Source organism: Nerophis ophidion, linkage group LG13 (genome assembly GCF_033978795.1).
Source record: "Nerophis ophidion isolate RoL-2023_Sa linkage group LG13, RoL_Noph_v1.0, whole genome shotgun sequence".
Classification (NCBI taxonomy): Eukaryota; Metazoa; Chordata; class Actinopteri; order Syngnathiformes; family Syngnathidae; genus Nerophis; species Nerophis ophidion.
Genome location: NC_084623.1, coordinates 22,077,516 through 22,095,045, shown reverse-complemented (window position 1 = coordinate 22,095,045; position 17,530 = coordinate 22,077,516). Strand labels below are relative to the sequence as shown.

Sequence of the window (17,530 nt, the reverse complement as noted above, 5' to 3'; positions counted from 1 at the left end):
CCATTGCAACAAATAAACTCTGTTTCTTATAAATAACATTATCACTTGAGGATGAGGCAAATCATGTTACACACCCAGTAAGAACAAGCCAGGAACAGGCATGCTCATTGCTAAGCTAAGCCGTGGGTGTGCATGAACACAGCGGAGACCCTGGACTGTTGAACAACTGAAGCTCTACATAAAACAAGAATGGGAAAAATTCCACTTTCAAAGCGTCAACAATTAGTTTCCTCAGTTCCCAAACGTTTGAGTGTTGTTAAAAGAAAGGGTGATGTAACACAGTGGTGAACATGCCCTTTCCCAACTACTTTGGCACGTGTTGCAGCCATGACATTCTAAGTTGATTATTATTTGCACAAAAAAAAAACTCTAGTTTATGAGTTTGAACATCAAATATCTTATCTTTGTTGTGCATTCAATTGAATATGGGTTGAAAATGATTTGCAAATCATTGTATTCTGTTTATATTTACATCTAACACAATTTCCCTACTCATATGGAAACAGGGTTTGTATATACAATATATATATATATATGTATATATATATACACACACATATAGACATATTTATACACACACACATATACTGTATATGTATACACATATATATATATATATATATATATATATATATATATATATACATACATATATATATATATATATATATATATACATACATATATACACACAGATATGCATATACACAAACACACATATATATATATATTATGAGTGTGTGTGTATATATATACATATATATATAATTGTTTTTTGATAGAGTGATTGGATTGTTGGTCACAAAAGCCATTTATGAAGTTTGGTTCTTTTATGAATTTATTATGGGTCTACTGAAAATGTGACCAAATATGCTGGGTCAAAAGTATTCATACAGCAATGTTAATATTTGGTTACATGTCCCTTGGCAAATGTCACTGCAATAAGGTGCTTTTGGTAGCCATCCACAAGCTTCAGGTTGGATTTTGAGCACTCCTCTTGACAAAATTGGTGCAGTTCAGCTAAATGTGTTGGTTTTCTGACATGGACTTGTTTCTTCAGCATTGTCCACACATATAAGTCAGGACTTTGGGAAGGCCTTTCTAAAACCTTAACTGTAGCCTGATTCAGCCATTCCTTTTGACGTATGTTTATGGTCATTATCCTGTTGGAACACCCAACTGCACTCAAGACACAACTTCCGGGCTGATGATTTTAGCTTGTCCTGAAGAATTTGGAGGTAATCCTCTTTTTTCATTGTTCTATTTACTCTCTGTAAAGCACCAGTTCCATTGGCAGCAAAACAGGCCCAGAGCATAATACTACCACCACCATGCTTGGTGGTAGGTGGTGCTCTGGGATTAAAGGCTTCACCTTTTCTCCGCCAAACATATTGCTGGGTATTGTGGCCAAACAGCTCAAATTTTGTTTCATCTGACCACAGAACTTTCATTTATCTTTGTCCATGTGATCAGCAGCCAAATTTAGACAACCCTTAAGGTGTCGCTTCTAAAGCAAGAACTTCCTTCTTGCATGGTATCCTCTCAGTCCACGGCGATGCAAAACACGCTTGCATTTTCCTCCTGATCGTGGCAGTGACAAAACTTTGCCATGCACTTTATACTTACAAACAATTGTCTGCACAGTAGGTCTTGGGACCTTAAGCTGCTTTGAAATGCCTCCAAATGACTTTCCTGACTTGTTCAAGTCAATGATTAGTTTTTTTCAGATCTGTGCTGAGTTCTTTTGACTTTCCCATTGTCACCTTTGTAACCGAGTCTAATGACTGCATCACATGAGTATATATATATATATATATATATATATATATATATATATATATATATATATACACACATTTATACACACATATACTGTATATGTATACACATATACACACACATCTATATGACATTATAAACACATGTATACATATGAATATATATACATATCAATATACAGTCATGGTCAAAAGTTTACATACACTTGTAACAACATAATGTCATGGCTGTCTTGAGTTTCCAATAATTTCTACAACTCTTATTTTTTTTATGATAGAGTGATTGGAGCACATACTTTTTGGTCACAAAAAACATTCATGAAGTTTGGTTCTTTTATGAATTTATTATGGGTCTACTGAAAATGTGAACAAATCTGCTGGGTCAAAAGTACACAAACAGCAATGTTAATATTTGGTTACATGTCGCTTGGCAAGTTTCACTGCAATAAAGCGCTTTTGGTAGCCATCCACAAGCTTCTGGCAAGCTTATGGTTGAATTGTTGACAACATTGGTACAGTTCAGCTAAGTTTGTTGGTTTTCTGATATGGACTTGTTTCTTCAGCATTGTCCACATGTTCTCAATGGGGTTTAAGTCGGGACTTTGGGAAGGCCGTTCCAAAACCTTTATTCTATCCTGATTTAGCCATTCCTTTACCACTTTTGACATGTGTTTGGGGTCATTGTCCTGTTGGAACACCCAACTGCGCCCAAGACCCAACCTCCGGGCTGAGGATTTTAGTTTGTCCTGAAGAATTTGGAGGTAATCCTCATTTTTCATTGTCCCATTTACACTCTGTAAAGCACCAGTTCCTTTGGCAGCAAAACAGGCCCAGACCATAATACTACCACCACCATGCTTGACGGTAGGAATGGTGTTCCTAGGATTAAAGGCCTCACCTTTTCTCCACAAAACATTTTGCTGGGTATTGTGGCCAAACAGCTCAGTTTTTGTTTCATCTGATCACTGAACTTTCCTCCACAAGGTCTTATTTTTGTCCAGCAGCAAATTTTAGACAAGCCTTAAGGTGTTGCTTCTGGAGCAAGGGCTTCCTTCTTGCATGGTATCCTCTCAGTCCACGGCGATGCAAAATACGCTTCACTGTGGACACTGACACCTGTGTTCCAGCAGCTTCAAATTCATTGCAGACTTACTTTTTGGTGGTTGTCGGTTGACTCTTGATCATCCTGACCAATTTTCTCTCAGCGGCAGATTTTTTGTAATCTTGTGTTTTCTTCCTGATCGTGGCAGTGACAAAACTGTGCCATGCACTTCATACTTACACTTGTCTGCACAGTTGCTCTTGGGACCTTAAGCTGCTTTAAAATGCCTCCAAGTGACTTTCCTGACTTGTTCAAGTCAATGATTCGTTTTTTCAGATCTGTGCTGAGTTTCTTTGACTTTCCCATTATCGCCTTTGTAACCGAGTCTAATGACTGCATCACATGAGCCCTATTTGAATGAGCTCAGAGAAGTCAACGGGTGTTGTCAATCATAATCACTCACATGAAGTTAAGAGGCCATGCCATGAAGTTCATTTGATTTGATTGCAACTTTTCTACATCACCAAAATTGATGATGTATGTTGCGGTCTGTGTACTTTTGACACAGCAGATTTGGTCACATTTTCAGTAGACCCATAATAAATTCATAAAACAACCAAACTTCATGAATGTTCTTGTGACAAACAAGTATGTGCTCCAATCACTCTATCACAAAAAAATAAGAGTTGTAGAAAATATTGGAACTTCAAGACAGCCATGACATTATGTCATTTACAAGTGTATGTAAACTTTTGACATACATATATATATATATATATACTAGGGGTGTAACGGTACGTGTGTTTGTGTTGAACCGTTTCGGTACGGGGTTTCAGTTCGGTTCGGAAGTGTCCCGAACGAGTACACATGGTAGCAGCGACCGGGCTAGGACAACATGTAAAAGCCAGAGCTGGAAGACCCTCCTGCCTTGTTAAGATCTTCCGTTTGGGAACACTTTGGCTGCGCGATACAACAATGGAGGACGGAGGTTCAGCAGCTGCTCCTGACAACACGTCAAACATGTGTTGCACCTTTCCTGCTTCCGGCTCCCAGACCGTAGTCGAGGAGCGCAGGGGAGACACTCATCCAGGGCCGATGTATTCTCGGGGGCAACACCCTTCACTCTACCCGGCAGTGGGTCTCCATAGCTTTGGACGCCAGGGTAAATGAATAGTCCGGTGGTATAGCTCGGTTGGTAGAGCAGCCTTGCCAGCAACTTGAGGGTTGCCGGTTCAATCCCCGCTTCCGCCATCCTAGTCACTGCCATTGTGTCCTTGGGCAAGACACTTTACCTACCTGCTCCCAATGCCACACACTCTGGTTTAAATGTAACTTAGATATTGGGTTTCACTATGTAAAGCGCTTTGAGTCACTAGAGAAAAGCGCTATATAAATATAATTCACTTCACATCACTAGTTGCAAATCATGGCTTGATTGACGTCTTGCACACAGCCAATCCAACAAAACACTAGCCACTCCCCGGGCCACACACACACATACGCTACTCTCATGACACATGCTAACCCATTTGAAGCGTCACCACCGCATTCAAGCAGCCTCTCCTCGGCGAGTCAGGCAGTTTTAAAGCAATAACAAATGTTTTTATAGCAGCAGATATAAGTCCACTTCTATGGTGGAAGAACAATGAGTCCATATATCCTCTTACTGCCAAGTTAGCCAGGATGGGGGGGGGGGAAGAAAAGTTAATCTGAGGCTGACTTGACTTGAAACTGTTTAATGTTGCACTTTTTATATGTAGAAGAAAAGTTTTGTCATTTTATTTAATCCAAGCAACAACTTGAGGCAGTTTAATGTTGATTAACGTGGACCCCGACTTAAACAAGTTGAAAAACTTGTTCGGGTGTTACCATTTAGTGGTCAATTGTACGGAATACGTATTGTACTGTGCAATCTACTAATAAAAGTTTCAATCAATTAATCAAAAAAGCACTTTATATGTAGAAAGGTTTTGTTGAAAAGCCATTCTGAGCCTTATCTTATGTAGTTTTTATTTTATATATGTTGACCACATTAACCCTGGCAATAGACCCTGTGTGTATGTGTATGTTATGCCATTGTTTACACATTTGGTAAATAAAAAAATTTCAATTTTGTTGTTTTCTTACTGTACTGAAAATGAACCGAACCGTGACCTCTAAACCGAGGTAAGTACCGAACCGAAATGTTTGTGTACCGTTACACCCGTAATATATACACTCTTGTTAAGCTACTTGTGAAATGTATATTAATAACTGTGTGTAACATGTGTAGTCTTGTCAGTTTACTACAATTTACTAATGGAAGTGATTATAATCATTATTAGTTTCAGTGAGCGGCTCCACTTTTTGATGGAGAAACATAATTGGCTGCTAGCCGCTTGTCAGCCGGGGGATTAGAAAGAGATAAAGTGTTGGCTAGAGGAGAGCAGCGATTTAAAGGCATTCATCAGCAATGGTGATCACATACTTTTTCACAAAAGTGGTCTGATACTGCTTGTTGGGCGAATGATGCTTGGCTAATAATGTTTTGTTCCTAGATAGACTCAACAGCAGTGGTGTCGAACTCAAATACAGAGTGGGCCAAAATTTTAAACTGAACAAAGCCGCGGGCCAAGGTTCAACAAATTAACCTTTCAAAAGGGACCCGGACAACTTTTGCATTGAATGTTGAACAAGCAACCACTTACACAACTTTATAGTGACATGCAAAATCCAGTTTCAAATAATAATAATAATAATAAAATATCAATAATTATTGCTCAGTTTGCTACACTGATTTGCTTTAACACTGAATATGGAACAAGCAACGCTTATATAACTTAATAGTGCAAAATCAACTTTCACAAAACAAACGAAAAAAACATTAAAGGCATATTAAATACAATTTTAATAAAAAATTAAATGCCTCTTTTCTATTTGCAGCCTTCTGAGGTAAAAATCAACATTAACTTTTTCCACAGGCTAATACATTTTGAAAATTAATGGGTGGGTGGGGGGGTTGTTGGTAGCGGGGGGTTTATATTGTAGCGTCCCGGAAGAGTTATTGCTGCAAGGGATTCTTGGTATTTGTTATGTTGTGTTACGGTGTGGATGTTCTCCCGAAATGTGTTTGTCATTCTTTTTTGGTGTGGGTTCACAGTGTGACGCATATTTGTAACAGTGTTAAAGTTGTTTATACGGCCACCCTCAGTGTGACCTGTATGGCTGTTGACCAAGTATGCCTTGCATTCACATACCTGTGTTTAGAAGCCGCATATATTATGTGACTGGGCCGGCACGCTGTTTGTATGGAGGAAAAGTGGAAGTGACGACAGGTTGTAGAGGGCGCTAAAGGCAGTGCCTTTAAGGGACGCCCCCAATATTGTTTTCCGGGTGGAAATCGGGAGAATGTTTTTCGGGAGGCACAGTGACATTCGGGAGGGTTGGCAAGTACGAGTATCAGCGGTGAATGCTGTATAATACCGGCGGGCCAGCTCTAATGTTAATTTGATATTGCCCCAACGGCCAAATTAAATTACACAGGGGCCAGAGTTTGACACCCATGCTCTACAGTAAGAATTGATATGAACTTTTTCTCCCACTGTAGAATATCCTGGCCCATGCTTCATGGCGGCCGTTACAGGAAGTCATCCCTGATTTGATCTCCACTTGCTCGGAGACACACAGACAAAAGGACACCTCAGCATTATTTCCTGCCACCAATACCACAAGCTCAGGGGAAGAGGAGTACGATGAAGACGATGAAGAGAGTAAGGTGTACATCGACAGAAATACTGAAAACACCGTCGGGCCAAGTTTATGCCGGGAATACGATGTATTCAGAACGGACCAATCGACTCAGTCGCAAGATTCTCAGAGTTCCACTATCAGGTCTGACACTAAAGCAGATACAGCTGACTCAGCACTTCAGACTGTTCCTGGGGAAGAAGAGAGCAGAGTTGAACAAGGAGAGTCTAATAAGTGGTTTGAGACTGCGATCAAAGTTCAAGCCACATGTGAGTCAGATGAGGAAATGAAAGAGAACATCTGCGACATCTCTGAGGACGTCGACCTTTTCACCGTCACTCTGGATCCACTCGCTGTTCAGGAGAAAGAGAATCTGAACAGCACAAACTTAAACCTGTCTGATCAGGAGCTTTTCATGTCCACGCCTACAAATCGGACTTTGTTGCAAGAAGACCAACCGACTGACTCAGATGATCTGAAACCAACGCAGCCCCCAGATTTAGGTGAGGCTTGCTGTGAGAGCAGCGATGAAGATGATGACGATGAGGAAGAACAGTCTGCGGGATATATTGGACGCTGAAAAATAGCAAGTATGGCATGAAGTATTACTGTCCAATATCCCAAATATATCATGGTACCACATAAAAGGGTCTCTAATACGATACAATTCTCCATTGTATACAGTATATAAGAGTTTTGCAATGCTATTGCTTTGTGATGGAGCAAAATGGAAGCCAAATCAACAACACCCGGGGAGGAACTGGTGCCAAGAAATGTTCCATTTAATAAATTCAGACACTGACCAAACAACAATAATCTACTAAAACATGGTGCAAACAAGTCCTTACGAGTGACTTAAAAACTCAAATCTATTCCATCACTCGGAATAAATGTGACAGAGTACCAAGGTTACATCAAAATCACAAAGTGACGAAAAGAAAAACACAAAGTGCTCCGAATATGACAACAGGTGTCAAATTCAAGTTATTTTGGTGACAACAAATGTGTTCCATAAAACGTCTCATTCAGAATAGTTTGGCAAAAAATGTGACTAGTTATTTTCTATTTCTCTCAATTTTTTTACATAAAATTTGATTTGCGTTTTTTGGGGTTCCCAACAAAATTCCTTACATGTTTTTCTCAGAAAAAATTATTTACACAATATTTTCACATAAATAGTGATTTACGTTTTTTTTAACAAAAATATTGGTTTCACAATTTTCCCCTCCTTTTTTATAAAAAAAAATAATGGTAGTTCTAATGAAGTTAAGTTAAAGTACCAATGATTGTGACAATCATTGGTGAAATTTGTCCTCTGCATTTGACCCATACCCTCGTTCACCCCCTTGGAGGTGAGGGGAACAGTGAGCAGCAGCCGTGCCGCGGCCCCGGGAATCATTGTTGGTGATTTAACACACCTTGATGCTGAGTGCCAAGCAGTTAGTTAATGGGTCCCATTTTTATAGTCTTTGTTGTGACTCGGCCGGGGTTTGAACTCACAACGTACCGATCTCAGGGCGGACACTCTAACCACTAGGCCACTGAGTAGGTGCTTTTATTTGAACAAATAGTATTTTGAAAGGGGACAATTCGAGAACTTACAGGACACATCACACGAAGACACCAAATCTTACTTTTAGCAAAATGCTCATTGTGTGAATGCTTCAAAGCATTCTACACCAAAATTCATCCACTTATTACACTTCTTCAAATTCTTCTCTATATTTTGGCACGCTCTATATTCCACATTTTTCATCCGATTCAAATCGTTCCAACTGCAAACTGTTCAACCTATATGGGAATCGCGGGTTTTCTCTTGACAAATTCCAAAAATTCACAGATTTCCTAGAATTTCAGGTTTTCCGGGACATTTTTTCCTGAAAAGAGAACCAATATGAATACAGAGCTAATGTTTCAACTTCGATGGCTTTAATTGAAATTACAGAATAAATTACCAATGCAATAGATAGTAAAAATGTGCGGCAGCAGTGTTTATGGATCTAACTAAAGCATTTGACACAATTAATCACAATATTTTAATCAAAAAACTAGGATATAGCATCAGATGGTTAGTCTTAAACTGGATAAGAAGTTATCTAACAAACATGAAACAATACGTGAAGCTAGGCGAACACACTTCTACAACGCTAAATATATCCTGTGGTGTACCTCAGGGATCAATACAATTATTCAATCTCTATATAAAGGACATTTGTAAAGTTACAAGAGATTTAAAGTTAGTATTATTTGCGGATGATACAACAGCGTTTTGTTCAGGAGAGAACACACAGAAGATAATACAAATAATAACATAAGAAAAAAACAAATTAAAAAGATGGTTGGACAAAAACAGACTATCTTTCAATCTCAGTAAAACTAAAATAATGCTATTTGGTAACATTATAAGAGAAATTCAAAGTTAAATATAAATAGACGTAATAGAAATTGAAAGAGTAAATGAAACCAAATTTATAGGTATATTGATTGATGATAAATTGAACAGGAAATCTTTATGTTTCTTGCAACATAAAGTTGCAAGAAACACGTCAGAAATTAATAAATCTAAATATGTCCGAGACCAAACATTACTCTATATTCTCTACTGCTCACTAGTGTTACCATATCTGAGAAATATGGGGAAATATCTACTAAAGTACACTTCATTCATTAACGGTGTTACAAAAAAGATCAGTTAGAATAATACATAATGTTGGATATAGAGAACATACAAACCCTGTATTAATTGAATCAAAAATACTGAAATTCCACGACATAGTGAATTTGCAAACAGCTAAAATTATACACAAAGCAAACGATAACCTGCTACCCAAGAATATACAACAATTATTTTCAAAAAAAGAGGAGAAATATAATCTTTGAAAAAAATGTAATTTAAAACATTTGTATGCACGTACAACACTTAAGACCTTCAGTATATCAGTATGTGGAATTAAATAATGAAATTGATTAAGCAAAGCAATAAAACAATGTACTAATATGATCCACTTCAAGAAACTCTTCAAACTTAAACTGTTTACAAAGTACAAAGAAGAAGAACCATGATAAACATTCCGAATTTATTTCATCCATTCATTTTCAAAATAATCTTACTCATCTCACCATATGAAATATAACTTATGTCACCAAGTATTATTTATTTATTTTCATTATGATTACTTATGGGCTATATTGTGAATAAATTGAGAACAGGAAGTGGACAAAAGTTTCCGCAACCGTTATGTAAAAGAAAAGGGGTAGGATTAAATAAGCTCTGCTTCTTCCTACTCCTTTTCCAACATGTTGAAAAGAGAAACTGGAGATTGTGACATACTTGCCAACCCTCCCGGATTTTCCGGGAGACTCCCGAAATTCAGCGCCTCTCCCGAAAACCTCCCGGAAGAAATTTTCTCCCGAAAATCTCCCGAAATTCAGCGGAGCTGGAGGACACGCCCCCTCCAGCTCCTTGCGGACCTGAGTGGGGACAGCCTGTTTTCACGTCCGCTTTCCCACTATATAAACAGCTTGCCTGCCCAATCACGTTACAACATCTACGGATTTTAATAAAAAATTGCACACACAAGGAGACGAAGCAGAAGAACGAGGAAGTTACAGCCATGGTGACGCCGTCTGTAATAGAGTGATTCTATGTTGTCTGTCGCCATCTCCTGGTGAATGTTGGCTATAGCGTTATGGGGTTGCTTTTTGATTGGCCAACGATTTATGTGGTGTTGCGCACCTGACGGCAAGTGACTCAAGCCAGTACGCAAATGGCAGAACAAAGGTTATTTAAATAGTGAAAGGTAAGTGTTGTTGTTGTTTTTTTAAAAACCAGCAAGCACAGTACAGTTAGTAGAACAACTGTGTTTTTTTTACTGTGTATTTGATAGGTGCCGTCTGAAATTCAACTATGTATTTTATTTATATATGTAAAATAATATATACATATAGCTAGAATTCACTGAAAGTCAAGTATTTCATACATATATATATATATATGTATATATATATATGTATATATATATATATATATATATATATGAAATACTCGAGTTGGTGAATTGTAGAAGTAAATATACTCCTCCCCTCTTAACCACGGCCCTCCCCAACCACGCCGCCGCTCCACCCCGACCACGCCCCACCACCCACCTCCCGAAATTGGAGGTCTCAAGGTTGGCAAGTATGGATTGTGATGTATCATGTTGTATGCTTGCATGTTCCAAATAAACTCAACTCAACCCATTTTTCAAACTTCCACCATATCCACATTTTCCACCAATTCAAACCATTCCACCCTCAACACAGTCCACCATCCTTTAAATTTAAACTACTTTTTTTTCCAACTTCAAAAAAATTCCAGGATTTTCCAGAATTCTTCGTTTTCCAAAGCCCTATTTCCATCCTTTTTTCTGGCGACGACTACTCCCCACATTTTTTAACGCACTTCAACCATTCTACCGTCAAAACATTCCTCTTAATCAGGACATAAAAACGAAGTCGTTTTTTGAACTGGAAAAATTCCCGGTTTTCTCGAAATTCCAGGAATTCTGTAATACAATTTCTCAATTCAACATGTTACTACGTCAACATTTCTTGACCGATTTGAAAAATTCCAACACCAACCATTTCAACTCATTCAGACCATTCAAGTTTTTTTTTACCTTTTTCAAAAAAGTCCCGCTTTTTCCGAAACTCCCAAATTTGGGAGAAATTCCCATTGAAATGAATGGTACATTCTTCAAAGTTCCACAATCCCCACATTTTTCATCTGATTTAAAATGTTCCAACTTCAAAATATTCAGCCCATTTGGGAATTGTGTGCTCCTTCAACAATTCTAAAAAAAAAATCCCGGATTTCAGTTCGACTTCAGCATTGGAGCATTCACACGCAATTCCTTCAGGGATGGCCTCATCGAGTTTGTATTCAGTTGCTCTTTTCAGAACAAATAGAAATTGCACTTTGTAAAAATGTAAGGGCTTCTTCAATAAGGCAAAACTGCTGCATTAAAGGCCTACAGAAACCCACTACTACCGACCACGCAGTCTGATAGTTTGTATATCAATGATGAAATATTAACATTGTAACACATGCCAATACGGCCTTTTTAGTTTACTAACTTGCAATTTTGAATTTCCCGCAAAGTGAAAACGTTGCGTAATGATGACGTGTACGCGTGACGTCACAGACTGTTAGGAAATATGAGCGCTGCGCACACACACAGCTAAAAGTCGTCTGCTTTAACCGCATTATTACACAGTATTTTGGACATCTGTGTTGCTGGATATTTTGCAATTTGTTCAATTAATAATGGAGGAGTCAAAGTAGAAAGATGGAGTTGGGAAACTTTAGCCTTTAGCCACACAAACACACGGTGATTCCTTGTTTAAAATTCCCGGAGGTGAAACTTTACTATGGATCAGAGCGGTCAAGCGAACATGGATCCCGACCATTAGTTAACCTGCAGTTTTCGGTGAAAAAAATGTGGTAAAAAGTCACCACTTACCGGAAATCAGCTGAGCTTGTGCCGTCCATACAGCTGCCGTCAATCATCATCAATCAATCAATGTTTATTTATATAGCCCTAAATCACAAATGTCTCAAAGGACTGTACAAACCACTACTACTACGACATTCTCGGAAGAACCCACATAAAGGCAAGGAAAACTCACACCCAGTGGGCAGGGAGAATTCACACCCAGTGGGACGCCAGTGACAATGCTGACTATGAGAAACATTGGAGATGACCTCAAATGTGGCCAACCCCCCTCTCTAGGGGACCGAAAGCAATGGATGTCGAGCGGCTCTAACATGATACTGTGAAAGTTCAATCCATAGTGGCTCCAACACAGCCGCAAGAGTTCAGTTCAAAGCGGATCCAAGACAGCAGCGAGAGTCTCGTCCACAGGAAACCATCCCAAGCGGAGGCGGATCAGCAGCGTAGAGATGTCCCCAACCGATACACAGGCGAGCGGTCCATCCTGGGTCCCGACGAGCGGTCCATCCTGGGTCTCGACTCTGGACAGCCAGTACTTCATCCATGGTTATTGGACCGGACCCCCTCCACAAGGGAGGGGGGGACATAGGAGAAAAAGAAAAGAACCGGCAGATCAACTGGTCTAAAAAGGAGGTCTATTTAAAGGCTAGAGTATACAAATGAGTTTTAAGGTGAGACTTAAATGCTTCTACTGAGGTAGCATCTCGAACTGTTCTCTGACTTCCATCAGACACTGGCGTCAACACACCCGTGGACACACCCTTCCGACTATCAGGTACTATTAAACTCACTAAAACACTAGCAACGCAATAGAAAGATAAGGGATTTCCCAGAATTATCCTAGTAAATTTGTCTATAAACATCTGAATCCGTCCCAATGCAATTGCGTAGTTTTTTTTTAACTTGATTTTTTTTTTTTTTTGTAGTCCGTCGCTATTAATATCCTCAAACACAAATCTTTCATTTTCCCTCAAATTAATGGGGAAATTGTCGTTTTCTCGGTCCGAATAGCTCTTTTTGTTGGAGGCTCCCATTAAAAACAATGTGAATATGTGAAGAGCCCCCACACTTGTGACGTCATCGTATGCAACTTCCGGTAAAGGCAGGGCTTTTCTGTTAGCACCAAAAGTTGCAAACTTTATCGTCGATATTCTCTACTAAATCCTTTCAGCAAAAATATGGCAATATCGCAAAATGATCAAGTATGACACAGAATGGACCTGCTATCTCCGTTTATATAAGAAAATCTCATTTCAGTAGGCCTTTAAAAAAAATACTTCTCTAAACAAAAATGGAGCGTTGTACGTTGCAGGCATTAAATACTAAACTCCAACTACCTACATTTTGAGGGGTATGTAAACACATCACCGTAAGGATTCGTGGTCGACTGTGCTGACGAGGTGGTTAGCGCATCAGGCCAGAATCCGTTTTTGGTTTTCGTACAGAATCTTTTTGAAGATTTTCTAAAACACGACATAATAACCGACCGGAATGAGAATCAGCACCTCCAAGTCCGAGTCCATGGTTCTCGCCCGGAAAAGGGTGGAGTGCCATCTCCGGGTTGGGGAGGAGACCCTGCCCCAAGTGGAGGAGTTCAAGTACCTAGGAGTCTTGTTCACGAGTGGGGGAAGAGTGGATCGTGAGATCAACAGGCGGATCGGTGCGGCGTCTTCAGTAATGCGGACGTTGTATCGATCCGTTGTGGTGAAGAAGGAGCTGAGCCGGAAGGCAAAGCTCTCAATTTACCGGTCGATCTACGTTCCCATCCTCACCTATGGTCATGAGCTTTGGGTCATGACCGAAAGGATAAGATCACGGGTACAAGCGGCCGAAATTAGTTTCCTCCGCCGGGTGGCGGTGCTCTCCCTTAGAGATAGGGTGAGAAGCTCTGCCATCCGGGAGGAGCTCAACGTAAAGCCGCTGCTCCTCCACATCGAGAGGAGCCAGATGAATTGGTTCGGGCATCTGGTCAGGATGCCACCCGAACGCCTCCCTAGGGATGTGTTTAGGGCACGTCCAGCTGGTAGGAGGCCACGGGGAAGACCCAGGACACGTTGGGAAGACTATGTCTCCCGGCTGGCCTGGGAACGCCTCGGGATCCCCCGGGAAGAGCTAGACGAAGTGGCTGGAGATAGGGAAGTCTGGGCTTCCCTGCTTAGGCTGCTGCCCCCGCGACCCGACCTCGGATAAGCGGAAGATGATGGATGGATGGATGGATGGACGACATAATAAGTGTTGTGGGATTTGCCGTGTAGGAGCAACGGAATATTTTCGAGCGTCCTCTGACTCCAACATAGTTTTAGTAGGTGTTAAAATAAACGCATTGTAAATTTGAGGAATACATCTTCAGCAACGTGCTTGAGTGATTTTTTTTCTCCATCGTCATCCTTTTTTTTCTCTTCCAGGGGACTTTGAGGAAATGATTCCATCACAGTAAGCTGTTTTTTGGCCGGACTTTGTTTGTTTTTGCGACTCGTAATGAGGAGCATTTCCTCTGCTCGGCTGAATGCTTCACTTTCAGATGCCGGAAGAAGTTTGTTTAACCCCATGCATGGAAGTCATTTAATAAAAACACAATTTCGTATTCATTATCTTTTTTGACTTTTTTTCCCCCTCGGATCTCTCAACTGTAACGTCATTAGGACCACTTCCCTTCTTCTGGAAGCTTTAGTACAGCCGCTGCAAAGTCCCATCTGATCTTTAACCATACATCTCTCAGAAACTCACAATTTGATCCCATTCCGCTTCTTGGGGTGACTATTCGATTCGGAATCGATTCTCAAATCCAACCTATTCTTGCAATATATTATTTAGTAAATAAATTATAATAAAATATAACATAGTAAAACCTTTACAAAACAGGCTGCAGGTTTAAAAAAAGAAGCTACTCTTGGCCTAAAAAAGTGATAGAAAAAATTAGATAACATTTATTTTAATGGATTTAACGAATATTAATTTAGTTTATTATTTGTTCTGTCAGTGGTTGACAAAATAAAAATGTTACATCCATGAATTATTCTGAACTATTAAACTCAAATACAAGATGAAGTAAAACCGCAAAACATCAGACTCTGATCTTGAGCTTCATAGACATGTGAAATGTTCTATACATTTGCTTTACACAACATATTACTAATACATCTTGTACACAGCATAAAAACTGTTCACATATATACCGTATTTTCCGGACGATAAGGCGCACTTAAAATCCTTTTTTTTCCCTCAAAACTCGACAGTGCGCCTTATAACCTGGTGCGCCTAATGTACGGAATCATTCTGGTTTTGCTCACCGACCTCGAAGCAATTTTATTTGGTACATGGTGTAATAATAAGTGTGACTGGTAGACGGCAGTCACACATAAGAGAAATGTGGTAAGAGGTATGATGGCAATATGACTCAAGTAAATAAACACCAACATTTTATATGTTCCATAAAAAATAGAGAACATTAAACACGGCACTCAAAAATACATGAAAATGTTTTAGTATGAGTTGGGTATCCTATTAATCCGCACCGCTTAATGGATTGTACTGTGCTTCAACATACGAACATTATTATGGTGTGTGTACAAGTTAAGACATATTATCTGGCGTTTTATTTCGCAATATTATGTGAAAGTAAATTTTTAATTTGTGCGCGTCCGTCTTCGTAGTGTGTGACGACACCGTAGTCGATAAGCTTCTTCTTTTTCTCTATCTTCTTGTTATGTGACATTCCTCCTCCGCTGTTGCCATCTCTAATATAAAGTAGTGTAAAGTTCTTACTTATATCTGTCAGTAAACTTGCCATGAAAGCGCTAAAACATACCGATGTAGTGAGTTTACATTATTCACCCAAGGAACTTTAGTTATTAGAGAGTTCCGGTCGGACGGTTTTTCACAGTACACCTTCTTGTTGTTTCCGAATGAGAAGATGTTGCTCCGTTATTGATTTAAGTAAAGTCTGAATGTCATTAAAACAGTTATCTCCATCTTTTGACACTTCTTCCACTCCCGTCCGTGCACGCTACACCGCTACAACGAAGATGAGAGACGGCGCTTGCGAAGGTCCATCCATCTACAACCGCTTATCTGGAATCGGGTCGCGGGGGACAACAGCTCTAGCAGAGTCCCCCAGACTTCCCTCTCCAGAGCAACATTAGCAACTTCTTCCTGGGGAATCCCGAAGCGTTCCCAGGCCAGAGAGGAGATGTAATCCCCCCATCTGGTCCTTGGCCTGCCACGGGGTCTCCTCCCAGTGGGACGTACCACAAGGACCTCGTGAGGCATCCGCACGAGATGCCCGAACCACCTAAGCTGGCTCCTTTCCAAGCGAAGGAGCAGCGGCTCTACTCTGAGTCTCTCTTGGGTGACTGAACTTCTCACCCTATCTCTAAGGGAGATGCCAGCCATTCTTCTGAGGAAACTCATTTCGGCCGCTTGTATCTGTGATCTTATTCATGACCTACACTTCATGACCTTAGGTGAGAGTAGGTATGTAGATAGCTCTGTAGACCCAGAGCTTTGCCTTCTGGCTCAGCTCTCGTTTCGTCACAACAGTGCGGCAGAGAGACCGCAATACTGCCCCAACTGCTCCGATTCCCCGGCTGATTTCCTTCTCCATCTTTCCCTCACTCGTGACCAAGACCCCGAGATACTTAAACTCCTCCACCTGGGACAGAGTCTCGTTCTCTACCTGAACTGTACAAACCGTTGGTTTCCTGCTGAGAACCATGGCCTCAGATTTGGAGATGCTGATCCTCATTCCAGCCGCTAAACACTCGGCTGCGAACCGATCCAGAGAGAGCTGAAGGTCACGCACCAAAGGTGCCATCAGGACCACATCATCTGCAAACAGCAGTGATGCAACCTTTAGTCCCCCGAGACGTATACCCTCTCCGCCATGGTCAGGACTTTGCCTAGAAATCCTGTCCATGAAAATCACAAACAGGATAGGTGACAGAGCGCAGACCTGGCGGAAACCAACCCCCACTGGAAACGGATCCGGCTTACATGCAAGCACCCGGACACAACTCTCGCTTTGGTTGTAAAGAGATTGGATGGCCCTCACCAGGGTTCCTCTCACCTCATCAGCACCTCCCACAGGATCTCCCGGGGGGACGCGGTCATACGCCTTCTCCAAATCCACAAAGCACATGTAGACTGGATAGGCATACTCCCAGGCCTTGTCCAGGATTCCCGCAAGAGTAAAGAGCTGGTCCACAGCTCCACAACCAGGACTGGTCGAAGGTGAGCCACGTAAATAAGACCGCCCACAAAACGGCGCATCCTGAATGACTTGAAAATGACCTGTAAAACATAATCTATGCAACATTTTGACCAAAGAACCACCATTACATGTTATGTAGACTACAAGGAAGTGTTTTCAATTTAGAAAAAGATGACAATAATATGACCCCTTTAATTCTCCCTATCATACGATGAGCCTTTTATATGAAAAAAGATCGAAAATAGACCATTGATCGACAGTGCGCCTTATAATTCGGTGTGCC

The 17,530-nt window shown here is 40.5% G+C and overlaps 1 protein-coding gene across 2 annotated transcripts in view; it reads left to right on the top strand.

Annotated features, from left to right (window-relative positions):
• crfb1 (cytokine receptor family member b1) overlaps window positions 1–14,629 on the top strand; it is a 33,926-nt gene extending 19,297 nt beyond the window's left edge. The window contains exons 8-9 of one of the 2 annotated variants that reach the window (XM_061918610.1): window positions 6,407–7,136; window positions 14,444–14,629. In XM_061918610.1, the coding sequence (XP_061774594.1) occupies window positions 6,407–7,126 (720 nt within the window). In that variant the 3' untranslated portion in view covers window positions 7,127–7,136; window positions 14,444–14,629. Of the gene's footprint in view, window positions 1–6,406; window positions 10,787–14,443 lie in introns of those variants that run through there. The other variant, XM_061918609.1, reaches the window with a different exon arrangement.
• The last annotated feature ends 2,901 nt before the right edge of the window (window positions 14,630–17,530 follow it).